Source organism: Balaenoptera borealis, assembly GCF_965194805.1.
Source record: "Balaenoptera borealis genome assembly, chromosome: 21".
Classification (NCBI taxonomy): domain Eukaryota; kingdom Metazoa; phylum Chordata; class Mammalia; order Artiodactyla; family Balaenopteridae; genus Balaenoptera; species Balaenoptera borealis.
The window spans coordinates 28,186,332-28,212,036 of NC_138880.1; the positions used below are offsets into that span (position 1 = coordinate 28,186,332).

At 38.5% G+C, this 25,705-nt stretch overlaps 1 protein-coding gene across 1 annotated transcript in view; it reads right to left on the reverse strand.

Annotated features, from left to right (window-relative positions):
- Window positions 1-25,705, reverse strand: part of CSMD1 (CUB and Sushi multiple domains 1) — a 1,790,960-nt gene that overhangs the window by 313,769 nt on the left and 1,451,486 nt on the right. Inside the window, exons 16-18 of the mRNA XM_082374695.1 lie at window positions 21,362-21,500; window positions 18,240-18,427; window positions 10,381-10,569 (exon numbers count right to left, since the gene is read on the reverse strand). Of these exons, the coding sequence (XP_082230821.1) occupies window positions 10,381-10,569; window positions 18,240-18,427; window positions 21,362-21,500 (516 nt within the window). The remainder of the gene's footprint in view (window positions 1-10,380; window positions 10,570-18,239; window positions 18,428-21,361; window positions 21,501-25,705) is intronic.

Here is a 25,705-nt window from a genome sequence, read left to right on the forward strand (position 1 = left end):
AGATCCCGTCCAGGCCTTGGCATGTGTCTCAGTGAGATGAAGGACCACCCGAGGCTCCTGCACAGAGGACGACTCGGGCCAACTCGGACTTCAGCCTGAGCGCTAGGCTGCTGTGTGAGGATGTGGTTGGGCGGCAGAGAGTGAAACAGACAAGATTCTGGACCAGAACGTCAGCAGCAGAGGTGGTGGGAAGTGGTCAGAACCTGGCCATATTTGGAAGGTAGAGCCAATAGGATTTTCTTGTCAGTGAGATGTGGGTGCCATGAAGAAAAAGGAAGATTTGGGGATGATTGTGAGGTTTTAAGGCTAAGTGTGAAAAACTGAAGATGCAGAAAATCTTTGGGAGAATCAGGATTTGAAAGTAAATCAGTTCAGTTTTCGATGCACAAGCTCGATGCCTACTAGACATCCACGTAGAATGGCTGGTGTTGCAATTGGATATAAGTCTCAATCCCCTGAGAGGTGTGACCAAGGGGTAGAAAGATGAGATCATCAACACTGTGAATGCAGGTGTAGATAAAAAGACTAAAACCTGGGATATTCTTATGAATAAGACAGACAAGTCCCTGTTTTTCAAAAGTTTACTTTCTAGTGGGCAAGGCAAATAATTTATAAAAATATAGCGAAGGATGACTTATTCTAAGAACAAGAATCTTGTTCTCTAAACTCAAAGGCAGTCTAGGTGATGAGAGTACGGTGAGGCTGGTGAAGCAGCACAGTGATGGACACACGGCCCCGCAGTTGTCCACTCCCAGGATGATGAACACTGAGTAAGCCATGAAAGGATGGAGGGAAGGCAGACGGTCAGAGTCAGCCCAGTGTTAACAGTTTGCTCCGTGACAGGGCAGTGGCTGCCAATTTACTGTAAGGTCCTGGGTTCCTAGTGGTCTGTTAAGTAAAGCCCTCGCACTATGGATTCTGTAGTTACCAACTTCTGTCATTCCCATCCTCCCCCGTCACCTTCTCGGATCCTGCACAAAGTCTTCCAATGAATTCAAGTTTGCAAACAGGTCAGTCATTGTTTCCAAGAACCAACAACGTGGCTTTAATAGTTGATTTGTAAACGTCTGCGCTGCCTGCACTGGAGGAAGGCAAGAGCTGAGGCGCGCAGGCTGTACCATCGGCGCTAGGTTCCTCCACGCGGAGGCGACGGTGCAGGCGGAGGAGCCAAGCGTGGAGGGTTCTCGTCTCCCTGGAAAACACTAGCTGCCCCCGCGGCACCTGCTCTAACCTGACACCTGGCGGCTTTCAGACTCACGCTTCCGGCCCTGACTTCTTCTCAAACGCAGTGGAATTACCGACAGCTTGCTAAGTATCTCAGAATAAAACCCTTGGGTCCCTTCCCTCCCCCCCACCACCCGTATCTCCACGATGACGCCTCCATCCACTCCTCACTTGTGGAACGCCCTGTAACTGGCGTGTTTCGGGTCATTTTTGTCTGATTTCCTGCTCCCTTACTCTTGTCTCTTCCTTGAAGAGATTAACACGAGAAAGCATAGGATCCGGTACACTGTCGGATTTGTTTCTTTTCTCTTTCGCCATTACTTCCTTAAACTACTATAAAGTTCTATTTAAAGCAAAAACTTAATGGGGTTACTTTCCATTTCAAATTATTCGTGGACTCCCCACGCCCTACAGAAGTCATTGATTTTATTCATTCATTCATTTATACTGGAATCCTTTCCTCAAAAGAACTCTTACAGGGAACCCTACAATAAAAGACCGGGATAATCAGAGCTGTTCAGTTGAAGCAGCCCTGCCACTGTCCTCGGTTCCACCTCAAAGAAAGCCCTGGGGCCCCCCTGTGGGAACACAGCACAGGGCAGTCTCAAATCTCTCACCCACAGAATCGGGGCCGTGCTCACAGGACTAGCATGAAAGGCCTCTGAACTACCTTTGATCAGCATCTATTCTCAGCAAATAAATTTCTATCCTCCAAATCCTCCAGACCGTCTTTATGCCTGATTCTTACTATTTCTTCACTTTCAATCTCTTCTTTCCTCTCAACCTTATTATTAAAGATGCATCAGGAAAGCTGCCTTCCAAGCCTTTCAAGATTCCAAATTTTTTATCTCTTTATTCTCAATCATTTTTCCTGAGTCTAATAAAGCACTTACTTCATTGGATGATTTAAAAAATAAGTCTTTCTTCTGTCTATTCTAATAGATTATGAACTTGTCAACTGTGTGCCTACAAATACAGTAGTTTTCCAATAAATACTTGCGGAAAGGGTAAAGAGTTTAAAAAAATATTTATTTAATGAAGAAATTTTTCCAAAGTTTTCCTTGCATTTGTCTTTCACCAAATAAAAGGAGGTCAATTTATTGCAATGTTCACTTTGCTTCTTCAAACCCTGAGTATCTAAAGCATAAAGAGAAAAAAATGCAGCAATGCTATGATGTGAGAGATATTGATAGAGTTTACCTTTTTCCAGGGTGATATGAAATATTATAAATCTGATTTCTTCTTTCCTTTCTGAGAGCTATGAATTTTTCAAGGTTTAAATATCCTATTGATGTATCATTTGTCACAATAAAAACCCATGGGGTTTAAGAGATTGCTTATGATTTGCAAAGGCAACAAAAACAGTTCTTAAGGTTAAATGAAAACAGTCAACCATGACTGACTAAAACTCTCGTATCAAACTCTAAAATCTCCCAAAGTTTGCAGATTTATTAATAGCTTTTTATCAAACATTTATTATTAGCTGAGATAGGTTCCAATGAAGCATAAGCAAAGCAAATAGTTTATGTTACCAATCTCATTAGAGAGGTTAAACTCCAAATTTACATAAATTTAAACTGGGAGAGAATAATAGATAAAATGCACAAGATAAAATGCATTTTCTATGGAAAACAAATATATAGCATCTCAGATATCTGCAAAGCACACAAGGCCCTTTTCGGTCTGTTGCCACACCATTTCTCCTAGATAATTTCCTTCTGATCATTCTATTCATTTTCCATTCACTCTCCTTCACTAACCCTGCAGGAATTTGCAGAATGTTCTATGTCAATCAACTCAGGTGAGTTTGCTCATTTCCTCTGCCTAGAATGCCTCTTCGCATGTTGGCTACTTCGGGAACTTCTACTCATCACTGGACTCCCAGCCCAAGGGTTGTATTTTAGATGAGTTCTTCAATTCCTATTCTCTAGGAGCTTGAATTTAAACTGAGAAGACTGTATTAAATGATTAAATGTGCATGTGTATATATGTATATACTATGGTCTGAATGCTTGTATCCCCAAAACTCACATTGAAATCCTAAGGCCTGATGTGATGGTATCAGGGATGGGGCCTCTGATGTGATCAGGTCATGAGGGCTGACCTCTCATTAATGGGATCAGCACCCTGATAAAAGAGGCCCCACAGAGCTTCCCTGCCCCTTCCACCGTGAGATGACTCAGTGAGAAGATGGCTGTCTGCAACCCAAGAAGGGCCCTCCCAAAAAGTCAATCATGCTGGCACCCTGATCTTGGAGTACCACCATCCAGAACAGTGAGAGATAAATTCTGTTGTTTATAAGCCCCTCAGTCTGTAGCATGTGGTTATAGCAGTCCAAAGGAACTAAGAATATATATGATTAGATTATATTATACATTTTAAAGTTAAACTTTATAGAACTGCAAATAAGGAGAAACGGATGTCAGGAAAGTTAGTAGTGCTGGTGATCTGGAACAATTCTAGAAGAATTCTGGTGAAGGCTGAGGGCAACCTGGTCTTGGAGGATGAGGATGACTCAGGTAATGAAACGCCCAGGTTGCTGGCTAGACAGAAGTAGAAAATAATCTTGGATACATATTAAAATATTTAAACAAAGTAAGTTGCCAGTGTTAAATCAAAAATACACAGAGAGTATTTTAACATGTATATGTTGTTCTCTTTTGAGAAGAATCCATTCAAAGTCAAAATGAAAAATCTCGGATGGCTCAGGATAAGACTCTCACTTTTACCTGTCAGTTTTCTTCACCAAATCGAGAATCTAGTTAATTTGATGACTGGTGTGTCTTCTATGATGAACTAGGCGCCATCTCCCACCTCTGTAGAGTGGTGGAGTCATGATCAGAGGACTTTACATTTTCAATCTCCCCAGCTCAGAGGGCTGAAAAGTTTGCAATGAAAATAACTGGAGAAGCCTCATTTTAGTAGATGCTCAACTGGCCTACCTCAAATTCAAGTTGTAAAAACGAGAGCAGCTGATATGTGCTCTGTTCCTAAATTCCATTTTTAGCTCTAGTCCAAAAAGAACAATTAAAACTGCACAATAACATCCAATGAAGCCATGCGTTTGTATATAATGTAAGTATTTCAACAGAATTATTCATATGATTAACATCACAAATTTTGGATTAAGTGATATATTGATGTTCAGTGATGTGTGAATAACACAAGTATTTTAAGGGTTAGGCCCTTACCATACTTAGTGTTCTTAGTACAACTGTTGTTAATAAAGAAGTCTAAATAAGGGGTAAATATTTTGGTATAGTACTGATATTTATGACATTCTCAAGTTTTACAAATTTTTCATTAGTCCAGTAGCTAGTAGCCTTCTGACACTCTCTAGTACTCATAAGCATGAATTGTATTTACTTTTTTATGATTAGAGTTCTAATACAAAAATAAAACAGGTAATAAGAATTCAAATAACACCATAAAATGGACAGCTAAAAGAGTCTCTCTTCATTCTCCCCGATAGCCTACTAATCTCCTAAAAGGAAAGCATTATAGTTATAACTTTAGAATGTCTATTTCCAGTCACTTTCTATGCATATACTGTGTGTCTGTAATTACCTATGTGTACATGCTCATATACACGACATGCATTGTTCTGTGACTTGCTTTTTCTTTCCTTCAAAGAGTGTATTATTTAAGTTTCCTAGTAATAATGTATAATGAACATGCAGATTCCTAATCCCACAATGATATATTAATAGAGTAATATGACCTTTCTACTTTTTTTGCAAATCCAACAAGGGAGGAAAACTATTGTGTTTTATTTGCGTTTTCCTGATTCCTAGTCAGAATGGGCATATTTTAAACCGTTTTTTGAACTTTTGTGTACTTCTGTGAATCGCCTATGTGTGTGTTTCCCCCAGAGACCTATTGCTTTGTTTGTGTTGTTGTTCTTCTCTCATTCATTTACAGGACACAGTTATTTAGAATCATATTACCTGGACAGTGCAATTATTTTCTGTAATCTGACCCTTTTCTTTTACCTTTTAAAAATTTTAATGGAACTTTTAATTTGTATATAGTGAAATGTAAATGTTTTTCGTTTATTATTTCTATATTTCTTTAGAAGGTTTTCCAAGAATTAAAAAGTAAAATTTCTCAAGGGACAAACAAAAGGACAAAACCAATGACTCATGCTGATATAGTCACTTGTGTGACAAAATAGTGCATCAGAGAAGAGACAGTATGATCTTTCCAATAAATAACATTGTCTCAACTGGAAAGCCCTACTGGGGAAAAAAATGCATCTAGACACTACATATTAACTTACAAAAAAATTAGATGGATTTAAAGTATATATTTGAAATTTTTTAAAAATTAGTGTTTGCTTTCAGGGGTGATGAAAACGTTCTTAATCACAGTGATGGTTTCATGGATGTATACATATCTCAGAACGTATTAAATTTTTCACATTAAACAGGCAGTTTATAGCATTTTAATTATATCTCAATAAAGCTTTAAAATTTTTAAAGTTTTCTGAAAGAAAACAATAGAATATCTTTATGACTCTGCGGGTAGCAAGGCTTCTTAAACACTATCTGTAAAGCACCAACCACCAATGAATTCAGTGAACAATTAGACTACTTTAAAATGAAAACATTCTATTCATCAAAAAGAGACCAAGATCCATCCACGTCTCTACCAATGACCCAGTTTCATTCCTTTTTATGGCTAATATTCCATTGTATATATGTACCATATCTTCTTTATCCATTCATCTGCCGATGGACATTTAGGTTGCTTCCATGACCTGGCTATTGTAAATAGTGCTGCAATGAACATTCGGGCACATGTGTCTTTTTGAATTATGGTTTTCTCAGGGTATATGCCCAGTAGTGGGATTGCTGGGTCATAACTTAGAGACTGTCATACAGAGGGGAGTAAGGCAGAGAGAGAAAAACAAATATTGTATATTAATGCATATATGTGTAATCTAGAAAAACGGTACAGATGAACCTGTTTGCAAGGCAGAAATAGAGACACAGACATAGAGAACAAATGTATGGACACCAAGGGGGGGAAAGGGGAGGTGGGATAAATTGGGAGATAGGGATTGACATATATACACTAATACGTATAAAATAGATAACTAATGAGAACCTGCTATATAGCACAGGGAACTCTACTTAATGCTCTGTGGTGACCTAAGTGGGAAGGAAATCCAAAAAAGAGGGGATATATGTATACATATAACTGATTCACTTTGCTGTAGAGCAGAAACTAACACAACATTGTAAAGCAACTACACCCCAATAAAAAGATTTTAAAAATTTTTAAAAAGAGATCAAGAAGAGGAGGAAGTCAGAGACAGAGTGAGAGAAAACATTCACAATGCATCGATCCAACAAAGGAGTGGTCTCCAAACATATAAGCAATGCTTACAATTCAATAAGGAAAAAGTATGTGACCCAGTATAAATAGGAGGAAAAAACAAGTGTTTCACGGAGGAGGATATACCCTTGTCCAAAAAAGCATGAAAAGGTGCTCAAAATAACTCAAATTTCATAGAGTATCATGGAATAAAACATGGTGGTATATTTATACAATAAAACATAGATGACGAGAATGAAGGAAGTGCAGCTAAATGTCATGACTTGGATGATGTCACGAGTGTATGACTGAGTGGAAGAAGCGGGACACAGCAAAGTACACATCCTGTACGATTTCCTTTACATAGAATCTTTAGAGGATAAAGGGAGCAGTAGCCTTTGTAGGGCAGTGATTGGGAGGGGACACGGCGGGGACTCCTGTGGTGCTGGTCACGTTCATCTACTGATCTGTGTGGTCTTGATCTTATACAGATGTGTCTGTTGTGGGAAAACTCACTGAGCTTATATTTGTGTAAATAAATAAATATCCAATAAAAGGTTGTCTTAATAATATTTTACTGTCACATAATGATTTTAAGTTTTGAATCTTTGTTTCTATCTTTAATGTGTAACTTTGATTTACTTTTTTAACATTTTAAACCCCACTCAGATATCCCATTTGACCAACATTATTTATTAAATATTTCATCCCCTCTCGCTGATTTGGAATAATTTTCATAAATTAAGTTCCTATATGGGCACAGATATGTTACTAGGATCCCTATGCTGTATCGTTAATCTGTTTGTATACTTCTGCACTGATTTCATATTGTTTTAATCAATCATTAATTTTCAGTATTCTTTGATACTAGATGGTATAGCCCTTCCTTATCTTTCTTAAAAATATGTATTTCTTAGCTGCTTGCAGCCTTTTCCCTTCTAGATTAATTTTTAAATGTCTACAGATTTCTATGAAAAACCCAAATTAATTTTAAATAGATTTGATTGAACTTTAAACTCTATTTGTAGAAAATCTGTACATTTAAATTTCATTCTTCCCATGTAGAAACATAATATGTATTTCCATTTCTAGGTTATTCTTTTGTATTATATTATAAATTTCTAATTTTTAAAAAATATAAGCCTTCATATTTCTTGTTAGATATATTCCTGGCAGTTTTTAGGGTTTTATTTTCTATATATATATATTATTATACTTCTAATATGTTATATTCTTTGTGGAAATCTACTGATTCATGTTTATCCTGAATGCAGTCACATACTGAACCCTTATTATTGCTAATGGTTATATTCTCTTTCTAACATTTATCATTCATATAGTTTTCTTAAATTATTGCCTTAGTTAAGATCTTCTGGACAATGTCAAATAACATTTCTGATACTGAGGAAGTTGTTCTGTTCTTGAATTTCATGGGACTTTTTGTAATAGTTTAAAGTATGATATTTTCTATAGGTAGATTCATTTATATTATGGTTCTCTATATATTTATTAAGGTGATATATTATTTTAGAGTTTATTTAAGGTCTAATATAAAAAAGAATGCAAAAAAGGAGACACATCTTCCTAGAATAATTTACTCATAACTACTGTCTGCACGTCTTCATCCCTTTTCACCTGCTCTGGAGGAAGCAGTTGGCTCTGATACATCCTCATGTATGGCAAACATGGGGCCAAGGGGCTTGCAGTCCATGCTGCAGTTATGCACCTATGTACACCTGGGCAATTTCTGCCACTTTCTTTCATTGAAATATTGAATTGAATATAAGGGGAATTAGGAATATACCTTTTAAAATATTTTTTGATTTAACTATAGTTGATTTACAATACTGTGTTAGTTTCAGGTGTATAGCTTCAGATTCTTTTTCCATTATGGTTTATTACAAGATATTGAATATAGTTCTCTGTGCTATACAGTAAATCCTTCCCTTTGTTTTTTATCTATTTTATATATAGTGGTGTGTATCTGTTAGTCCCATACTCCTAATTTATCCCTTGCCCCTCCCCTTTTCCCTTTGGTAACCATAAGTTTGTTTTCTATGTCTGTGAGTCTGTTTCTGTTTTGTAAAGTTGATTTGTATCAATTTTTAAGATTCCACATATAAGTGATATGATATTTTCTTTCTCTGCCTGACTTATACTTCACTTAGTATGACAATCTCTAGGTCCACCGATGTTGCTGCAAATGGCAATATTGCACTCTTTTTTATGGCTGAGTAGTAAGGAATATACCTTTTGACAATCCTCTACATTTCTACAGGCTGCCCTGCTACAATACATATTTCTATATTAACAGCTCATTTGAGATTGGTAAATAGAAAAGTGGTGTCAACATAATATGACAATTATTTGGGTTCTTACAACATTTTCCCTAGGCAAATACTGGAGCTGATACAGTAGAATTATAACCTATGGCAGGAAAAGAAAAATGTCTCAGCTCATCTTCTGCACAGAACTGGGACTCTTTCAGATCCCTATTAAGGAAAGTAAAAGTAGGCACATGCACCTAGGGGTCCCTCGCCAGCGGGGCTCACCCCTTGCCTCGCACAGCTAGTGCTTCACGTCAGGTTGCATCTCCTTCTGTGGCCTCTGATATGCTGGCCCCATAGATGGAGAGCTCAACCTGCGTCTGCTTCTGCCCAGAGGGCAGCGCTCCACTCTCCTGGTTTTGTGGATTCTTCATTCTTCTTGAGACACCCTCCAACCACTGTGTGCTGTCCACCTGCACTTTGCAGTTTTTCTCCCAAAGTGCCAGTTCTTTGGGTTAATACTCTGGTGACAAAGGTCAAAGGTCTTGAGTGGTCTGTAGCCAAGCATAATTGTCCCATTAAACCCTGTTATTTTTGGTGAATCATTTTAAATAAGTCAAGGTTTTTCATGAATATATCAATATATCATCTTTGAGTGGAAATGCCTAAAGTCTATAAAAAGTAATGGAAATGGAAATATACATATAATATTTATATGGAAATATATATAAGAATATCTATTATATATATAGAACAGATATATTTTATATACATTTATATATGTATATTCTTCATGGCCTTTGGTCATGAATAGAACCACGTGGTTATATTCATGGCCAAAGGCAAAATCCCTGACACTGTCGCAAATGATCACAAGTAACGTATTTGTCCATCTTGCTATTATAACTATAAACTGCATGGTGTAAAGCTGCGTAATACAGTAACACACAATCATCAAGAATGTTATTCATTTTGAGATTTCCAAGAGCAGATCTGTGCAGACAGGGGAAGTGGCTGGTATCTCACACACACACACACACACACACACACACACACACACACAAAACCACCGGGGGGGATCTCCAGAGGAAAGACTTCCCACACCCCTGGGGAAGAGCTCTGCCATAGGGAAGAGTCAGAGGCAACCCAGACCAGGTGTGCAGAGCTGGAGCAAGCTCTCTGATGCCTGGACCGGTTCACAGGAAAATCAGGTCTGACAGGGTGGAACATGCATACTCATGATGCTGTCTCACGTAGAGTCTTCAATAAACGCCGTGGGTGAGGGTGTGTGCATCACTAAGCTCTACAAGCTTGAGTGTTTGGGGATGAAACTGAAGGCCAGCCCATAATTTTTGTTCTTCATTTCTAAATAGCAGCTCTACTTCATAGAGAAGATTTGCCAGGTAAACTTCAAGTGCTAAATGGCCATATTTTTAAAGTGTACAAGCTTTCAAACAGAAGCCCCACTGCAGTCATGTCCTACCACCCCATAAAATACATGCCACCCAGCCTGTTTAAAGAACTTCTCTGCATGTCTTCCTGGTTTGCTGCTGTGCTGAGCTCCACCTACCATCACAGCTGGGCAACGCATGGGTCCACTGGTGGTTCCGCTCACAGACCAGGGGCTCGTCGTCACTCAGTGTATAGCCTGGACTGCAGCTGAAGGTCACTGTGGACCGGATGCCAAAGTGACTGCCGTGCCGATGCCCATTCACAGGGATCCCCGGGTCGAGGCAGGAGTCCGACTCCAGAGTCACACCTGGGTGCACAGAAACACCATCAGACACGGATCTTCCTGGGCTATCGAAAAAAAAAACTGGGGCCATAATACCTACAAAATATTCCCAGACATCATCAGACCTGGAAAATCATGCAAGTGAATCGATAATCCATTCATGTGAAAACGAATGCATTTTCAAATACTGGGCCCTGTTTTGTTGTAGAAAGATGTATATCATTACACTTAGCTACAGATGACAGCTAAGTAGTGCCAATCTTGAATAATTTGCTGACCTCCCTGAATTTTACCTTTTTTCATTTGAAAAGCAATGAACTGTACTAAATAAAGTCGAAGTTTTTCTGTTTTCTATCTCCACCCCTCCCCCTCCCCTTCCTTTTATATTTGATATACCAAATAGATTTTGGCAGTCATACTTCAACTTTCATATATTTGCACACATCCACCCAAGCCCATACACATAATGCAAATTAAAACTACACTGTAGTTAATTTTCTAAAATTGCACTGCCACATTTCTTTTTTCTTTTAGATTTGTACTTAAGTCAGCCACTTTCAAGATGGCTACAATTAGCCTTTGCTAAAAGATGTTAAAAAGTAAAGTGCTATATAAAGTCAAGTAATGATGATCATGTCATTACAAGTTTCTTTTCTCTGTCTCTAATATTTCTCTTTATTTTTAGAATAATATATATTTTAAAAGATGAGGAAAAATGGGAATAAGGGACGAGAATATCATTGTGATGTTTAGGAATGCAAACAGATTAAAAAAAAGACTTGCTGTTGCTATACATAACTCTCTCAGTAAGATTCAAAACACTGCAATTATGACTTGAAGTATTAAGCAAAAATCTTAAAGTATTACCAATATTCAGACTCTTTACTCCCCTAAAATGATATTTGGGATAATATTTCTGATCACTGTATATGTTTTACCTAAGTTTGAGTGATGCATCTTATGAATATACCTTCCCTCATTAAGTCAAATACATGAAGTGCAACTAAGGGGTGAGTTTCTTAAATAAATAAGAAGTGATGTGATTTCTTCTTTAGTGCAGCAACATGTGATCCAATAGCACAGAAACACAAGTAGGATGGCTGAGCCACATCCAAAAATATTCAGTAAGAAATGTGATTTCCAAGACTAGTATACCTCCTAGGAGGTGACCTTTAAACTCTTGGGATTTGCTGAGTGGTGGGAGTGTCTGTTATTCACTGTAGGCCCCTGGGACCACACCTAATGGTTTATATTCAGCAGGTTGCTCAAGTGGGGTGCCCTGAGGCAACACGGTTTCAGTCTAGCCTACAGGGACGGGGGCAGGTAAAGACTTAGTTCAACCATATGGGGCAATGATTCAATCCATGATGCTTATGTAATGAAACGCTGATAAAATCTCTGGACACAGAGGCTCAGATGAGCTTCCCAGGTTGGCAGTAAGCTGTGCATATGTCACAAGTCATGGCTGGGAGGAGGTGACACTGTCCATGACTCCACGAGGACAAGACGCCTGGAAGCTCTGAGTTCGGACCCATCTCAGAGTCTACCCTCTGTGCCTCTTCCTTCGGCTGGTTCTCATTTGTATCCTTTCCAGTGACAAATGTGACTGTGAGTATAGCAGCTTTCAGTGAGCTCACTGAGTCCTTCTGTCGAATTATCAAACCTGAGGGTCATTTTGGGAACTCCTAGAACTTGCATCTGGTTTCAGAATTGGCAGAAAGAGCAAACTTTGCACTTTGTAGGCCTGTGCTCTTAACCTCACAGGTTAACAGACAGCAGAAAAGACTATCATAGTGAAGTTTTCCAAAGGAAAAAATAAATAAAACAATGAAAAGAGAAAGAGGCAAAGTGAAAAAAAAATACAGCATCATTTTTCCCAAGAATTTTTTCTTAAAAATTAGTCATTCTAATTAATATCGTAAAACTCACACACACCTATTACCTTAACAACAGGATGTAACTGTCCTGACTTCTTGCAAAGTATGCCAGCAAATGCACGCATGCCTTACACCCCTGCGTGAGCTGTAGATATACCAAAAGCAGCATGGCCATCGTTTGCCCCAAGATCCAACACCTACCCTGCTCCTCCCTCTCTGCACAGACACACACACACACACACACACACACACACATTCACCTCCTAAGGGAGTGTTTATGAGGTTTCACAACACCCCCAGAGCTTGTACACAGCAGTGCCCTGAACACAGCGGGTGCATAATAACAGGCTGATTGGTTTTGTAGCCTCAAGATCAATAGCAGAATTTCCTAAAAAGAAGAATCTCTGACAAAGAAATGAATTAGTATCCAGGGTCCTGAAAAACCAGCCAACTAAATTATTCCATTTCATCAAACGACGTCCTGTGATCACTAGACGGTACAGTCACTGCACTGCAGTGAATAACAATAAAAGGAATTACTATTTTAGACAATGTGCGAATGCTGTATTAATGAGTAGTGTCCATAATGAAATTCATAAATTGTAAGGAAATACAAAATGTGTAGGGAAAATAGAGAAACATATCAGAGGAAACCAAAGCGTACAAATTTAAATTTAGAATTCTTTACATGTAAAACTGAATAAATAAGTAAAATCATTAAAGTCATAACCACTTGTTCATACCAACTACACGCCATTATTTATTCATTCATTGATTTTTACAATATAACGGGTGAAACACTGAGTTTGGAAACGAGCAGATATTGTGATCCTTGGCCCCTCCCATTCATGAGACGGGAAAGTCCCCGTGGGGATGACTCCGGAGTGTGGACTTGCCGTAGACTGGACTACTCGTTCACCCGGAACCTGCCAGGTACAGGGATTCCCAAACAAGACGATGCTGGGGAAGAATGAGTGAAACAGCAAAGGAGGCGATGTGACTCAGGGGATGGGAACTTTAAATAAACTTACATCCAGGGGTGAGGACAGGCGGACAGGTTGCTCTGAAGAAAAGTAAACAATGCGCTTTGGAGTTTCACTCAGAGCGTGTTTGCCTTCTGGCCTCCAGCCCGGACAACACAAAGGAACATTTGGGTCAGTGGATCCTACTGGAGCTGTGAATATATTCACACTCTGTACCGACTGTTTCTTTCTTGAAACTTAATGCAGCTCTAAATTTTTTGACACACATGACATAAATATACTTCTTTTCATTTGGCCTTTGTCAAACAAGTGACCGAACAAATTTGCTGTTCGGTGAATGAAGGAAGATGGCTGCTGTGAAACTGTCCGTGTGCAGATCACATTTACGTGTTTGATGTCAGTGAAGTGCTGCTCAGCTCTCTGTTGCGTCGAAGTCCGAGTCCAGGGAAGAGAACGGATAGTCTCCGGGTACCTTTGATCTGCCACGCTTTAGTGCAGGCACTTTTCACAGCCTGCTGAAGGTTCTGAAATAGTGGTTACGCTCCCCACTTTACAGATGAAGAAACTGGCTAAGACACTAAGTAAATTTGTCAAGTTAATCATTAACTGAAATTCAAACCTAAGTCCTTGACTGTTTTTCTCTCTTCCTCTGTCTCCTATGTGTGTATGTGCATGTGTGTGTGTGTCTGTGTGTCTGTGTGTGTGCTGTATCTAATTTGCAGTTGTATTGCATTTATTACCATTACATCTTGACCAGTCTCCCTTTCTGGTTATAAGAAAGGTCACTGAATCAAAGAAAACTAACCTACACACACACACACACACACACACACACACACACACACACACACACACACACCACAAAATACACACTGTTTATCACAAATTTTTTAAAAATTGCACAGTATATAGATTGTATAGTAGGATATATACATTTACATTTAGTAAATCTTGCTTCTTTCTAGAAACATTATTAAAAAGCATTTCTAAGAAGTGTGCTAAAATTAAATGGAAAATCTCCATATACGTGAGAAATCCATTTATTTTTCATTTTTTACCATTTTATTTTTCAATTCCCTATACAATTATGATGATTTTAAAGCGTGGTTCAAAGCTCTCTCTACAAACAAACAGAACAAATGATTATTCTGGGGGATAATGCAATTACTATTATATGAATAAACTGTGCCACATTCCTTATAAGAAATAAAGTAATGAAAGCACAGACTGTAAATGGACACTATATTTATGAGAGCAACGATTCCTAAAACTTAGTACAAGAGTAGAACTACAACCCTGGGTATGCTTTTAGGAATAAACCTTGAAAAACTGGCTTCAACCCTTCTGCCCTACAGTTCAGAAAGAGCTGAAATGAATGTCGTTTACAGCGGCTCGCATTATTTTATGGAACCGCTACAAAAATAAGCGAAACTTGAGCAGAGTGTGGTCACCCCTGCAAGGCTCTCTGGCTGTAGAGTAGATTGCCATGTGCCCATCTGGGCATGAGGCGGGGTCATTAACACTTTTTTAAAGCAAGAAAGGTTTACAGTATCAGCCATTCTTGATGAAAGACAAAAGGGAGATGGGCTATTTTATGATTTTTAAATGGCATAAAAATTTGATGTAAACCATTCTTGGGTCATGGGCAACCCACTCTTTAAAAATGTGTCAGATGAGCAGGTGTAATTATTTTTCTAGTGTCTGCATATTGGGTTCTGAACACGTTTCCTCAAAGGGTACTAGAAATGGTCAAAATGACAAAGGGGTTGGTAAGGTGTGTCGTTCCCATGTTTTTCTCCTCTGTCTCTCTCTGTGCTTCTCTCCTGGTCCTTTACTCTTCCATTACCTCTGCTGTCCCTCCAGCCATGGCCTGCCTGGGCTGACTCAGACACCCACTGCCACCTACACGCCACCACCCTCAGGATCACCTTGAGGACTCACTCAAAGATCCAGAATTGTGACGCGCTCAGTTATAATACCTGGAATTCGAGCTTAGGAATCTCCATTTCACTAGGACCCCCAGGTGAAGACTAGCGCACAGCAGTGTTTGAGAAAAACTGCTCCTTCGGCAGGCTTCGTACCCAGGACGTGGGTATGAGTTGGGCACGGGGCTCCCGTAAAGTGCCTGCCCCAGCAGTGGCAGGCACGCCCTAGGACGCCGGGCTGGCAGCCTGGGCCCTGGTCAGCTGCAAAGCCCGCAGGTGCCTGTGGCAACAGCCCTGACAGCCACTGCGCTGAAGGCCAGGCCTTTCCTGGCTCTGCTCCCCATTAAAGTGCCAGGTCCTGCATCGCATTGGCTTCTGCTCACTTCCCGTTTCTCCTCGAAATCTTCACCAGAGATAAGTAAATTGAGGTGATAACAAGTCAAGCTTCAGTGTGACTTCCTTTCTGGTGATTGTTTCCCAATATCCCGTCAATGCTCTCACCCACAGACTGCGTCAGGAATGTCTGGGGCCTGGGCCTTCTGGAAGGGTCACCGGGTGTCCACAAATGGAGACCGGATGAATGTCCAGAACAAGGTCCCCTCTGAGGCAGAGCTGTGGACAGTCTGATGCTGTAGGAACCTTGTCCATCTTGTCCTCTGCCCTCATCCAGAACTACAGAGCCAGCCCCGGCTTCTCCAGTAAAGAAGGAGGGAGGAGAATTCCAGGCTCCAAGGGACCAGACATGTCAGACACTCGCACAGTTATCCCCCAAACACACCAGCTGGGGGTTTGCTTTTGCCTCCTTTTACTGATGAAAAGAAGGGAAAATGGCAAAAAGCACTGTCCTCTGAGGATCACTGGGTTATACCATGTCTTACTCAGACTCATGTCCATTTTCAAATATAGGATAAATAAAAAGAACCCTGAAACATAATGCAGTCAGTCTTTTCAGCTTATAATGATTATTGTTAGAATTATCTACTCAATAAATTTATATTATTATTATATTATATTATATTATATTATATAATGCTGACAATCTAAACAGGAACTTGTGACTGACTTTCCCTGATTTTCCAGATATCATGAATAAGAACAACCCACTTATCAAAATGAGGTAGAGAAGCAAATAACATTAGTTTCTACTACCTACATATGGGCTTTATTTAGAACTTGTTTCTTCAAAAGGGACTAGAAATAGGCAAAATAATCTATGGTATGCAAATAAGAGAGACAGAACATAGAACACTCTGTTCTAGTGTTTGTCAGCGCCTAAAACTATCTATTCTCTTAAGTTTCACCCAATTCTATATCCAAAGGCCAACCTATTGTGTGTAGCTTTAAGAAAAATGTGCAGGAAGGGGTGGAGAGAATACATCTTAACAGATCAATGCTGAGGAGGTGTACAAATTCAGATGACTGTAATGTGTACAGATCTTCACTCCAAAGAGAAGTGATAACTTAAAGGAATGTTAAGAAAGGAATTAAATACAAAAGTTTCTGCTTCTTAAAATGTACAAGTTTAAAAATATGTAACTTTGAAATAAATGATGTATATATACGAAGCATAACTTTGAATTAAATCTGAAATTAACCTTTAAATCATTAATAATCAATGTTCTTGTTATCAGAATACAAGTCTAATATAATTCCATTTTTAATCAAAAAGTACACATAACCTTATATGTGTATTTGCATATATGTTTGCATATAATTGTATAGATAAGCATGCAAAAAAGAAATATACACAACAGGTTATTAATTTTAGTTGTTGGATAGGGTTTGGGCAAGATTAACATGAGTAGCAGCGGGCAATGTGGGGAAAGGAAGGAAAGAAAAAGAAAAAAAGATGAAAAATTCAGCATGTTAGATATGGCCCCATTCATGCATTTATAAAATTATATGTATTTTTACAACAACATTAAAACTTTGTTTAGTTTATTTTAGGAAAGATTCTGAAAAAGAACAACCTTAAAAATCCTTAAAAAATAAAGGATTTATTCCTTCAGTTTCCGTATTGAGCTACTCTCATGCATCTCCTTTCATTCTACTCTGGAAGTGAAGAATTTTCAGAGAAGGGAAGAATTACTGCTTTTTAAATTGACTAGCATTAGAAATGCATTCCCAGGCTGAACTGCACTCTACTCCATTCCAGAAGCACCCTTGCATAAATATTACTATCAAATAATATAATCCCTCAATCTCTTAATTTCAGAAGCTAAAGCTAAGAGCCAAATTTGGATGGATGGAAACAAAAATGGGAAGGAATTGGGATTGCTCTGCAAAATACACTGCATTATGATATTTTAGCAATTGTGTTTAAATATTTCCAATAATTGTTCTTAATCATTTTTAACAGTTGTTAATAATAACAACAGGTATTTGTCATTTAGTAAAAGTTCAACTGAGTTTTAATTTCTTCTCTCTTAGTTACAGTCTCTCTGCTGACTGAAACAGGCACATGTACACTCACAAGTAAGTACCACAACTGCCCTAACCATTTTTCTAACAAAAAATATTGCTCAGGAGATATAATTTTAGTGACATGCCCTGTAGCTCTTTTGGCCAACAGGTATATTTTCTAACAGTAGAAATTTATTATTACATCGTACAGTAAATGAACACATTTCACTGTTTTAATTATTTTATTATTTTACTTTATAATAAACGAGTATGTCTTCTTTTTGAGTTGTAAAGTAAAAATCCCCAAGGCTCTCTGTCCTTAATAAGAGAAAGTCTTGACGATGGCGCAGTGCAGTGTGGACAGAGGCGGGAAGAATTGCTGTTTTATACATTGACTAGCATTAGAAATGCACTCCCAGCACATCTGCTACGTGACACAATGAGACCACGTGTGTGGAACTCAACCCGACAATTGGGCACGGCCCTGGCAAGGGAGGACCACTTACTCTCATAGCGGATGAGGAAGCCCACGCTGGACCGGCTATTGTCTGTGGTGAAGAGGAGGTACATGAAGTTCCCAGTGCTGATGAGGAACTGAGGCGCCTGTGTGCCGTGGTACTCCCCGATCAGCGGGGACGAGCTGGCTGGCCCGTCTCTGACCTCCAGGGTGTCATAATTAACTTCTGTCTGGAATCTGCGGGCAAGCGTATCCAGTCAGAAGAGAGATGCAGAGCCACATTAACGTACAGACATCCTGTAATATCATTCACTTACTAAAAACCCATGTACAGCAAGAGACATAAAATAGATACAGAGATACGTATATACGTTTTGAAGACCTGAGCACGTGTAGTATTTGAGGACAGTACTTATTTCTGGGGGGGAAGGCTCACCCCCACATCCCTCCCTCTGACTCAATACTCCATCCAGTAGCATCACAGACAGGAACGGGGGTAGTGACTCAGCTCTAAAATAAAAATACTGTGAGCCAGTAGATAGAGAAGCACCAGTTAGTGAAAGTCAATCACGGCACATTTTCAAACTGTTTTTCAAGATCCCCAGTGTAACATGATTATGGATTTCTTAAAATGAGCAGATTGAAGTGACATGATCTCCTAAAGGAAAAGGGTAAATCAAAATACATGACAATACTTTAAATACCTTTCCTGAAACAAAAAATTCTGTGCCTTTTCAAGCTGCATCAACTCCTGTGTGACAGTGGGAGAGCACCGGGCACATTACTGCTTCAGAAACCAAATATTACTTCAATGATTTGAAAGGTAAGAACAGATTCCAAAAAGTGCTTAACTTTTCTTCCAAGGAGGACTTATGCTTCCAGAGAATCTGGTCTGATATTATATTTATATACAGTTGCAGCCACTTGGGTGCTCTTTGATGAAATGGAGGTACCATTCCAGGCACTGAGATAACTTTGGAAATGGGCCCATCTCGTCCTCAAAGAGCTAACCCAGTTTCCAAGTGTCCGGCGTGGCTCTCAGGCAGCAGCTCACTGACTGGAGCCTCTGATTCATCAGTGACTCTCAGACAGAGAATTCCAGAGTAGCCTGTGCGTGGGTCTCCAGGGTCTGCAATGCATGCTGCTGATGGGGAGGCAGAGGAAGGGGCAGAGTGGCTGTCTTAGATTCCTGGCACAGAGCAATGAAAAAAGATGCTGAAATCAAAGGGCCCTGCCCTGTTTATCATTAAATCACATACTCCTCTTAGCGCAAATGCACAATAATGATATATTCTTGCAACTAACTTAGAATGGTCCCTGACCCTCCATCTTCCGTAAAGGGGAATTCAAACAATTGGTGTAGCGTGTGGCTAGGTCAGAATACAGCCACAGGCTGGACATTTGGGGTGGGATAGGGCAGCTATGTCTTTTACTATTAAAAATGTTCTCTAAAGATGCTATGACTTCACAGTTATCTGAGTGCACATTCAAGAAGTCTAGATAAGCTTGGAATAAATCTCATTTGAAGTATCTGCACTAAAGTTTTCACATCTTTCACCTTTAGAGACAGCCAGGACTGATAGAGGGCGTGCCTCAAGAGCTGGACGATTTCCAGGGTAACCTCAGAAAGAAAAATGTAAATGCTTTTCATCAGTTGGCAACCTAGCACACACTGTGTAACAATAACATCAGTATGGAATTTAAAATTTGTTTGTGCAAACACATCCTTTATTAGGATGTCAGCTCACAGCTCAAGGTATAAACCAATGCACTATTGAAGGGCGGTGTACTATGTCCGGGGTAATAATCACAAGTGTCTGAAAATATCAGAAATGTTCGTACTTACAAATGGAATTTAGCAAATACCGTACTTCAATAGTATCGAAAAGACAAGATTGAGAAAAATTATGAGTATTTTTGTTCAGGCAACTGAAAATGAAATGCTAATAAATTCTGCCAAACCAGAATATAAAATCACTATTTTTACTAAATGATTTACATTTGTTGTGCTGCTGGAAATCAGGATGTGTGTCTGCTTTTTTCCCTCTCAATACTAGAAAGTGTAAAAATTAATAAGAAACCAAACAATTTACTTAATATTTATAAAGGTTTTTTTTCCCAGTGACTAAGATTATATGCAAGAATCCATTCTCCAATATAATGAATACATAAACCAATTTTTTCTTTTCTTCTGAGAGATTATCCTACTGGAGTTATAATTATCCTATCAGATATAATAATATCAATAATAACTTCAAATACAAATAATCACTAAGTGATAACATAATTCCTGCTAAAAACCTTTCCTGTATGGATGTCGTCATTGAGAATTAGAAAATTAGTTAAAAAATAATATAATAATGTACATCTGTCTTGAGACATTATAATATTCTGAATACTAGAACCCCAAACTCAGTCTAGTTAAAAAGGTCATTGTTAGAGAAAGCCCAATTTGCTCAGTTATTAATGAACCTTGAAACACTAAACAAAGATGCTTCCTTGCATTTTAAAGCATGTGGGTCCCTTCCAAAGTACTTTTGGTTCTTAATCTTCAAATTGATTGTTGAGACAATCTGGACAATATTTGATCACGGAGAATTCAAATAGCATGCTTCTTTTTTCTTAGATTATCAAATACATCATCAAACAGCTAAGCCAAATACCATTGCAGTGACGGAACCACTCGTAGCTAATTAACAGGTAATGAATCTGCTGCACACAGGCTGTTGCCAGCTCTGCAACCCCAAACCGCCCTTCAGTCCCCAGAGCCATCCCCAGAGTGGGAGAACTCTTTTCCTGTGCTTTCTAGAAATACCTAAGGGACCAAAAGGCTCTATTTGCAATCAAACACCAAGCAGAATTTATTCTAGCCTCAGGTCCAAAATCCAGAGGTGGACGCACGGGCCAGAGACTGTGAGTTCTGGGAATGCTTGTCTGGGCCACCATGCCCTCAACCACGTCTGCAGAGGGGCCGTAGCTGTGGGCTTAGAGGATAAAATTCCAGAAGAACAGAATTCATCAAGCAAGCGCCTATTTCTTTTTAAGTGAACTCCTTTGGGGGAACCAATGAAAAACTGTCATCTTTCTAAGATTTAAGATCCATTTAAATAAAAACATTGGGCATGCATGGGTCATCAGGTCCAAATTAAGGAAAACAAAGTTTTTTCTTACCTATCAAAAGTTATTTTAATAGAGTGTCCTGGTTTTGCTTCAATTATCCATTCACAATTTAAGGAATCTTTATAATACCCTGGCCATCCCGGGGGCAAAATGACTCCACTTGAAGCTGTCAGATGTCCACCACACGGGGCTGAAAGATGATGCAGGGTATAAACAGGTCAAATTATGTATATGTACCATGGCAGCACCTCAGTTACTGCAGGAATTCGCTTCTGTGTTCATGGACTTAATGGTTTCTAGTATTCAAGCAAAAGTTATTCCCAAGTAAATTAACAATATTGAAAGCAGAGCACATATATTCCACAACTGGGCATTTATCATCAACCTGCAGCAAAGTTCTTCCCATCTAATAATGGTAATAATGGCACAGTCTACGTGAGTGGTGTCTGCCAGATGACTTCCAGGAATTATCACGTTCAATCATCACAACAAAGTCACGAGGCGCGAATTCCACTGATACCCACATTTTACATGTATTCAGATGTCAACAAATGTCTATTAATACACAAACTTAAAATTACCTCACATCTAAAATTAAAATACTCTGTGGTGTGTGATTGTGGGTGTGTTTTAAAATACGTGTATGTGTTTATTCACTTTGGGTTGTGTTCATTTTATTAAAATAATTTGCCACATACAACTTACTAAATTGCTGGTGATTGTTAGAAAACAAATAAATAAATAAATAAATAAAATTCGATAAACGTGAACTAGTGTGCATCAATCCTTCTGAAGGGCTGGGTAACAGTGATCCATAATTACATAGACAAAAGGGAGTTGAAGGAAAGCATGTGCCTGGTGCTCAGTAAAGCTGAGTATGCATTTCTGTAAAATCTACAGAAAATTTAAAATAATAACATATATTTAACATGTTTCTGCCTAGCCACATATATTTTTCAGATTTATTTTTTTCTCAAAGTTCTTTGCCATCTTTGTAATCACTTTTGTGAATCTATAAAGATCAAATAAAACATGAAAATATTCCTAGTTAAAAAAATGTTTTTGGAAAAATACTCCTTTTATGGAAAAATAGCAATATGCATTAAAATGCTGGAAAAATTTATAAAATTTTACCCAAATTTTGATGCTAGAAAAAAAAAACTGACACAGAGGAATCTACAGAAATAATTATAGTAGCTTCATTTGTAATAGAAAAAAAGAAACAAAAAAAGAAAAGCAAAAAGTTTATGAAAAGAACATGACTACGTATTTAGAATGTCACAAATACGTTTGAAGTGATATTCTGAAATGTTAAAATGATAAAATCTTTGCAATAGAATATTATATATTTTAAAGCAGGATACAAAATCGTACCTATAGTATAATCTAAATTTCACAAAAGAAAAATTTTATTCAGAGAAAACAGGAGATGGAAATTCGAAAATATCAATGTTAATAGTAGATAAGACCAAGTGATTGCTGTGTAGATCACGTTTTTCTTGATATAGCGTCTCTTTCAAGTAAGCTACAATAAATATGTGTTACATCCGTACCTTAAAATACATAATAAGAAATCAGAGCCATTTTTATGAACGTGAGTTCCTGAAGAAAACTTTCATTACTTCATGTAATCATAATTTTAAAAACAAGTTATTTTTACTAATTAACACTAGGGGTTTTTCCTAGCTAAGTCCTTACATTCACATTTACATCCTATGAAATCATATATCCATTTAGATCAGTATCACATAGAATTTAACTCCCATGCTTATTGACGTGATACAGCAAATCCTTTTTAGAGTACAGCATAAGCAAAACGCAGCATGTTAATTTTACTTATTTTATGTTTAACTAACTATTCAAAGCTACTATATAGAAAGGCAAATACAGATTTTTCAAAAATTATGATACATAAGACATTTATAAATCTGATTATTTCCTAAAAGTCTTATTTTCCATATAAAAACAAACATATGTTTCCTTTAGTTTAGTAAAGCTTTGTCCCTAAATTTTGAATTGTCATATTTCTTGGAATATACCTGAATTGTCACACATTACTATTATTTTCTTAATATATTGTCTTCTACATATCACTTTATAATTGAGTATATTAGAACTTATATCCCTTTATCCTGATGAAATAGACATGCTAATCTTTATACTGCAGATTAACCACATTGAACAGTAAAATGTTACATGATGATCTCAAGTTTGCTGTACTGGTCAACTTAGATTAGGTTATGCAATAGCAGCTATAATAAGGGAGGTGTATTTCCCACACAGTGCTTGTCTAGGGCTCTGCCCCCAATTCCTTGCTTCCACGAGCTGAGCTATGGCACCTGGACATGGGTCCTGCAGTGGCAATTACAGCCTCTGAGCCAGAAGGTGGTTATGTCACTTCCACTCGCACCTAATTAGCCAGACCCCTCACGAAGTTTCATCAAACCACAGGGGCCAAGAAGATAAGCCAGACTTGGTAGAGATCCAGAATATCTGGTGAACAGCACTGATGACCTTCAAATTCACGTGGGTGATTAAAAAAAAAAAAAAAAAATTATGGGAATGAGGTCTTTAGAAGGCAGATTCTCCTTTGATGTTTTGACCATTTACTTTGGCAAGTTACCTGACACTGCATTTCTAAAATAAGTCCTTCTTTTTTTGTTGTTTTGTTAAATTTATTTACTATTTATTTATTATTATTTTTGGCTGCATTGGGTCTTTGTTGCTGCGCGCGGGCTTTCTCTAGTTGCAGCAAGCGGGGGCTACTCTTTGTTGTGGTGTGTGGGCTTCTCATTGCGGCAGCTTCTCTTGTTGTGGAGCACGGACTCTAGGCGCACGGGCTTCAGTAGTTGTGGCGTGCGGGCTCAGCAGCTGTGGCTCGCGGGCTCTAGAGCACAGGCTCAGTAGTTGTGGCACACGGGCTCAGCTGCTCCGTGGCATGTGGGATCTTCCCGGACCAGGGCTCGAACCCGTGTCCCCTGCGTTGGCAGGTGGATTCTTAACCACTGAGCCACCAGGGAAGCCCTAAAATAAGTCCTTCTTGAATATACATTTTGTCTATAGCTTTATTTTTAATGCAATTATCTGGCTTGGGTATATCACACTGAAACTGGCTTTATAAAATGTGATATAGGAGTTAGTGCCTCTTTTCCATTATCTGGGCCCATGTTCCCAATGCTAAAATTCTCTGAACTTGAAAGACAGACAACTTCCTTGTGCATGCCTCTGGTGCCTGTGTCTTTTTCAGTCTTTAATCTTCTTTCTAATTTCTTTTTATGGTACTTTGTTTATTCACATTTTGTACTTTTTATTGCATCACTTTGGGTAATTTATATTTTGCTAGGAAATCACCAATTTTCTTTGAACTTTAAAATTTGTTGCCATAGAGATGTATTCTTGTACAGTAATTTTTCCCTCAAGATAACTTGTGTTTTTTAATGACACTGAGCTATGCTGAAGCATAGAGGCAGGTTAAATGTAGAACAAATAGAGAAAAATCTTTCCCTCAGTAACTGATTTTCTAAGTACAAGTAAACTTCAACAATCTCATTCACCGTTAACTAGTTCTTGTGCTAAGGGTTTGTTTTGCTGTTAACAACCCATAGCTGGGGTTTGCCTTGAACTTCATCTGAAGGTCTCTTCCAAACAGTGAGAGAACTGCCCGTTCCCATTTAATGTGGTACTTTCTCCTTTTGTCTGACTCTATGGGAACCCTCACCTGACACTTCCTGGAGCCCTTTATTTCCCCAACTGCGTGTAGAAACCTACCTGCCCTGCAGCTTACACCTATCTGCACACAGCCCACTGCAGGTAAGCACACCAGTGGCAGTGAGAACCGTGGCAGACAGAACAGAGACTAGACAGTATTGCTTGTTTTGAGCTTCTTTCTTGTAAAATTATTCATGCTTCAAAGTCAGCAGTGAAACGCTTGGCTCAAGCAGTATCTGCAAACATATTTATTCCTGCCCTGTTATTAGTCCCATTTATCTGAGAACCCTGATTGTACTGTTTACTTATTTATAAAGGATAATAACCCAGCCATTTATTAACATCGATAAAATGTAACATATACAAAAGCATACACTTAGAACGTGATAGAAACAAATAAACGAAGGAAACGCCTCCTGTCGTGTCCTCGCCCTTCAATTGATCAAGTTCAGAAGCATACATTTAGAACGTGACAGAAACAAATAAACGAAGGAAACGCCTCCTGTCATGTCCTCGCCCTTCAATCGATCAAGCTCCCACTCCTGGGTGGTGCCCACAGTCCACCAAAGTGCTTTTAACAACTTATGAAACCGTGGAAATGAGAAACATCCTTCTGTGAATTTAGCAGCATCAGCCAGTGATGATGTAAAAGAGTGCTGATCCTTGAAATACTGAGGAATAACTTTG